This window comes from Juglans regia, chromosome 3, assembly GCF_001411555.2.
Source record: "Juglans regia cultivar Chandler chromosome 3, Walnut 2.0, whole genome shotgun sequence".
NCBI lineage: Eukaryota > Viridiplantae > Streptophyta > Magnoliopsida > Fagales > Juglandaceae > Juglans > Juglans regia.
Window position 1 is genome coordinate 29022905 of NC_049903.1, and position 6494 is coordinate 29029398.

Genomic DNA, 6494 nt, shown 5'->3' on the forward strand with positions numbered 1-6494 from the left:
TACAGCAGTACAGGGGAAGCTCTGCCTGCCTTGCTCATCGTAGCAGCAGAGGAAACTAGTCCCTTTCATTCCATTTCATGACCAACATTTTAGAGGTTGTTTACTATCTTATCCAAAAACTATAATAATTTGTATATTTTAAGATTAAAAAAAGCAAGAAAAATGGTTTAGTGACAAAGAGATGTCATAAAAATAAATCTATAAATTGAAGTGATTGGATGTGGTATGTTAGATTATAAAATTATTTTTATTGTAAAGTAAATCTAAAATATCATTTGAAACCATATCAATTTATGAATTTATTTTTATAGATTTATTTTGTAATTGTAGCACTTCTAAAAATAAAAAGCTACTGGTATTTACTATTTAGGCATACCCTTAGCTTTATATCATATTCAAAGACTAATTAACAAGGAAAAAAACAGAATGTTTAAACAGAAAACACGTGGAAAATATATGGAATTACAGTTTTACATGAATGTAGCCAAGTAGGCAAATTACATCCCACTTAAAGATAAATTCAACAAAATAACAAAAGTTTACCCCCAAAAAAGAAAATAATAACAATAATAGTAGCAATAATATATAATTATCAATATATATATATATATATATTTAATTAAGCTTTGTTGCTATATGTCTTACCTCCTCTTATTCTTGCTCCCAAACAACAAAGAAATGTAAAACAGAATTCTAAAGAAGAAACCCCAAGCCACACTGATCCACAAGCAGCTCCATTTGCTCAAGTCTGTGATTCCCTGTTGCTTCAGTATATCTAAACCCGTTGTGACGCAGGTTGTGCTCGTGATATTGAAACCCAACGTATTTCCCATGTTCTTCAACAGATCCAACTTCACACTCTCCGGCAGCATTCCGAGCGGCGTGTTGTCGAACATCTGTACCCCTCTCACGAAGCATTTCACGGGATCGTCGAATTCGTTCTGCAGAACTCCTTCGTAAGGATACTTCACCAGAGAGAGATAGTGGAACCAAATCCAGTAGAGTGGGATTCGATCCCTGCCGATGAAAAATCCGCTGAACAGAAGGAAGTAGGCCAAGATGGCGACGACGACAGTGTATCCCAGCATGACATGAGAGACAACTCCTGATAGGAACGTTACGAACGAGCTCCCGGCCCAGAATGCGGCCAATATTGTGAAGAAGAAGAAGAAGAAGCCGTTGAGTCCGCCGGCGAGGCCCACTGCCCAGAAGGTTGTGGCGGCGAAGGTGAGAGACAGCAAGATTAAAGAAGGGATGGAGATGAGAGAATGGGCCAGAACGTAGGAGGAACGGCGATAAGCATTGTATGCAGTTTCTCTCATGAAGATGTATCGCTCTTGCAGGAACACAGGAATGGCTTCGGCACAGGTGTAGAAGGTGGTGGACATGGCAAAGGCGAAGAACCCTAAGCGTTCTTGGGCTCCTCTGGGTGAATTATCGAGGCGCCAGAAAATAGTGGCCAAGATAATCCCGGTTACGAGCACAGCACCCAATCGGATTCCGAAGAGTTCGGGCATTCTTCTAGAGTTTGTGAGCGACCGCCGCGCTACCACCAGTATTTCAATCCAGAAAGGGTTGGCAAACGTTGGAACCGAAGATGTGAGAGTCGAACTGTTAGGAGCACCAGAGACTAATTTTCCTCTGGAAATGCTTGCACTTATGGCGTCTTTGAGGGAAAGCTGCTTTGCTCGATTTTGGCTACTATTGCTTCTCTGCTTCTTAATCTTTGCTTGCCATGACTTGTTGAATTCGACTAAGCTCTTGGTCCCATCAGGTTCTTCCTCAAGCTCGCGAATAAGATCGAGGGCGAACTCCGTTCGGTTATCTTTTTCAGGGATCGGATGCCCGAACTCGGAGAAGAAGAGGGGTAAGGTAGCAGGAGAGCCGCTGTACACAGTCTGCCCGTGCGAGAGGAAGATTAATCGGTCTAATAAACTGAGAATTCTGTAACTTGGCTGGTGAATGGACATGACCACGATGCTTCCACTCTGCGCAATTCGCTGCAAAACCTTCACGACCATGAACGCACTGGTGGAATCGAGTCCGGAAGTTGGCTCGTCGAGAAACAAGACTATGGGATCGTGAATGATGTCGATTCCGATAGACACACGTCGGCGCTCGCCCCCGGAAACGCCTCTATGGCCTTCGTCCCCGATCACTGTTTTGGCTGCGTTTCGTAGACCCAGTTGGTCGATTAGAGCCAGAACTCTGGCTTTCTTTTTGGACTTTGAGAGCGAGCGAGGGAGCCTGAAGTCTGCAGAGAACATGAGCGTCTCTTCCACGGTTAACATGGGAAACAAGAGGTCATCTTGCATAACATAAGCAGAGATCACCTTCAAAAGCCTGGACTCCAACACTTCCCCATTGAGTGTCACGGACCCTTTGAGGCTTTCCTTGGCGATTCGATCCGCGAGAGCATCAATGAGGGTGGATTTACCCGACCCACTGGCGCCAAGAACGGCCATGATTTCTCCTTCCCGAGCCTCACCGGAGATATCATTCAGTAAAATCTTGCTGTCATACGCATTGTCGTCCCGAGAAAAGCACGAAGACAATGGCATCTTCCGGACAACCTTGACGCTATACGTAAGGTTTTCGAAGGAGAGAACGAATGGGTAGGACGAAGACACGGAGCTACAAGCGAAGGAGGAGAGGTCGAGAACACGATGTGCCGGAGACTCGGAGTCGGACTGTGCATCCTCGACTCGCTTTAAGAGCTCGCCGAGGCTGGGAGAGACATGGGGTCTGGATCTTTGAGAAAGCTTTTTGAGCTCCGTTGCATGGGGATATTGATTGAAGAATGAGAATTTGTGGGCGGTGAAGGGTGATTCTGCCGACGACGCCATGCTCGGAGCTTCATCAGCACGAGACATCCGTGTGTTCTATGTTGTTGGGTGGTTTAGGCAGAAATTTATAGAAATATGGAGAGATAGTCAGAGAAAAAGAGAGTAGGGTTTGGTGAATATCGGAGGATCCAATTCCAACCGTTGCGTAATGGTGTATGTATAGTAGGTGAAAGGAGTTGTGTTGTGCATTTCTACCAAGTCAAGTCATGTGAAGGAGATCAACTAACGACACAAACTCTGTTTTCCCTTATAAAAAAAATAAAAACAGAAATTATACATTGAAGTTGCATCTGGGTTCGGATATAAAATAATTTGTTAATAGTAGTGAAAAAATAGCGAATAATAATAAAAAAATAGTGAAAAGTAATAAGTTATTTATAAATAGTTGTAAAATAGTCTGGAATTAGTTTTCTAACCAAACACAACTTTAATATGTAATGATTAGTTTATAAAAAAAATAAAGTTTGTGCACCGATGTATTATGGTACATCATATTATAAAGGGAAATATTTTAGTCACAAAGAAATTATATAAAAGAAATCTCACAAATTGATGTGACTTGATATGATTCTTCAGATTATAAAATTATTTTTATTGTAAAATAGATCTAACGAATTTGATGAAATCACGTCAATTTATGAAATTATTTTTATGTAATTCTTTCGTTAATGTAGCATTACTCTATTATAAAATAACATCTAACATATCACATGCATTGAACCATATCAAAAATTTTATTTCTAAAAATCTCTTTGCAAAGTTAACACTTCTATGTAGATAACTCTGTTTTGAAATCATACATTTAAAGTTGGTTATTCTTTTCTTTTCACAGTTTCTTCAATCAGCAAGAACTGAAAAAAGATGAGTACTACAGTTACAAAAAGATTATATAAAAATAATCTCACAAATAGACATAACTTAATGTGATTCGTTAGATCTGCTTTACAATAAATTAACTTTACAATCTAATAAATCACGTCAAGTCTCATTAGTTTGTAAGATCACTTTTGTATAATCATTTTGTAGTTAAAGTATTTCTCCTCAAAAAATCATGTTATCATAATTGAGAGTACAAAATATCTATTGATACATATACTTGAATTGACAAGGAACCTAATGCAATATACTGGACATACTTCAAGGAAATTAACTTGCTTGTGCCAATAGATATACTAGACAATACAGACAACTATATTGAACTAGACACCAAATAATATCTTATATGCAACAAAATAATTTGATGGGAAGTTCACTCCATATCTTTAAAAAAAGATAAAAAAATTAATACACGTTGAGCATTTCCCCACTGCACTAAGAGCTAGTCAGTACTGTCGTAATCAAGATAAAGACCATTTTCATCCACTTGTTTTTTTAGAGAATAAAAAATAAATCTATGCGCGAAAGTATTTATTCGCGCGCCGAATAAGTCATATAAACAAATTTTTAAGTATATAAGTCTCTCACAAACTTTTTATAAAAAAAATGAACTCCATTATAAAAAATGTGAAAAATTCACTTTTACTTGATGAGATTCAGACTCGTTTAGATATAGGAATCATTTCATCTCATTTAATCGTTATAATTTTTTCAAATTTTTATACAAAATATAATAAATAATTTAATTTTTTCAAATCTCAAAATAATAATAATATTAAAAAATAATATTTTAACAATATCTTATTTAAAATCATCTCGTTTCATCTCATTTTACTATCCAAACGAGTCGTATCAGTTACTACAAAAAGTAATGTTATTTTGAATTGTACATTAATTTTATATTTGAAAAATTATATATATAAACCTCACACTCTTGTATATTATTTAAAAATATGTAAATATATTCTTTTACTTTAATATTTCATAAAATATGAAATATAATGGGTGATGCATTATATTCGGTGAGAAAACTTGTGGAGACAGAGACTTGTAAACACCCACGAAATTAACCAATAAAAAAAAAAAAAATGTGAAAGGGTTAAAACATAAACAATTGCTTGATAGCGTACAGCAAAGAGTGGTGACCTAAATTTCCCTAATCTAAACTCCACACGCCTTCATTTCTTCAAGAAAGACCAACGTGGTACATGATGGCGTGCTATAGATATATATGGATGCAGTAGGATTTTGCTAATTGATTGTGTTTTAATTGCCAATACTTTAATTGGAGCTCCTTTTTTTTTTGTCTATCTTCTTTAATTCATTCCATTAGATTAAGTTAGGTATGGGTGTTATATCTGCTCCTGCTCTAGACTGACCTGTTTGAGTGTTTAATTTGTCTACTGTTTGGACTTCTGCCTGCTTGGGTTGGTGTTTGTAGGCAAGAAAAATTACAAGCAAACATATGCGTTCCCTTTTCTACATTCACATTTAATTTCTTGCTTCTCGATCTCTTTATGTTAAAGTTGGAATATTATGTTATTCCTCAGCATTCCTTCTAAATTTTATCATATCAGTCACACCATTGAAAATATACCATATCAGCATGTGCGGTCGATTAGCAATATATGATAAAATTTAAAATAAGGGTTAATTATATTTTATCTTCTCGAACTTTCACTCAATTCATAATGTGTTTTCGAAACTAATAATTGCATCAAAGTGGACTCTCGAACTTTCAAAACTTCACAATCCCCCCATTCCGTCTACTAGCAGAGTCAAATCTAACGAAAATTGACTGTAAAGATTTAATTTTTATCTAATTTATTATTATTGACCATATAAAATATAAACTAATATATGCAATCAATTAATAATAAATCATTAATCATTAACCATATATAAAATTATTTTATACCTAAGTTGCAAGTAAGTATGAATAATCTATGTACACAATGAAATTATTTGATATTCATTAACCATATATAAAGTAATAAAAAAATTATTTAATGATTTATTATTTATTATTAATTGATGCAATTATTAATTTCAGAGGCACATTAGGAATTGAGTGAAAGTTCGAGGGAGCTTAGTGTAATTAACCCTTAAAATAAAGAACATCACTACTCTTTTCTATAAATTATTTAATGCCCATTGTAAACAATTAATTAATAATTCTTATAGGTTAGACTTAGATTTCCTAATAAAAATAATTTTTCTCATCAGTCAGTATTATTCACTGCACACACCCCATACCTTATAAAAAATATAGAAATAATTGTCAGGTGTAAGGCATGAGAATAAATAGTGACTAATGCATAGCAAAACCCTTCCTAATAAATATCAAGCTAGGTTTCCTTAGCAGTACTTATAATTATTCAATTCTCAACTATTGCTTTGAAATGATATGATTAATTAATGGGATTTTGTAACAGATATTTATTACATTAAAATGTATAAAATATGATAAATACTATAAAATTATAAGTACATGAACATGCATGTTAGACAAGATTATTAAATGTTGATGTGGCCAAGTCTTAACCATTTTAGCCAAAAATAAAGGCTGGGATTTGTGGCTAACAATTTTAGGAGAACATTCTCAAGATTTTTCCTAATTATCTCAAAGGAAAAATCTTCCATCGCAACTCCCCCTATAAAATCTAGGGATAGTTCCAAAAGACATGCGATACCAAGCTGAATAATAACTCTGCGCTGAGTGATGACACTAGAAGATGATGATCACCAATGCTCTACACTTTAATTTTCTCT

At 35.3% G+C, this 6494-nt stretch overlaps 1 protein-coding gene across 1 annotated transcript; it reads right to left on the reverse strand.

Annotated features, from left to right (window-relative positions):
* Positions 1-427: 427 nt before the first annotated feature.
* Positions 428-3043, reverse strand: LOC108985603 (ABC transporter G family member 20-like). The gene has a single exon (XM_018957959.2). It carries the CDS (start codon positions 2871-2873, stop codon positions 642-644), a length of 2232 nt encoding a protein of 743 aa, XP_018813504.2. The 5' UTR covers positions 2874-3043; the 3' UTR covers positions 428-641.
* Between the last annotated feature and the right edge of the window lie 3451 nt (positions 3044-6494).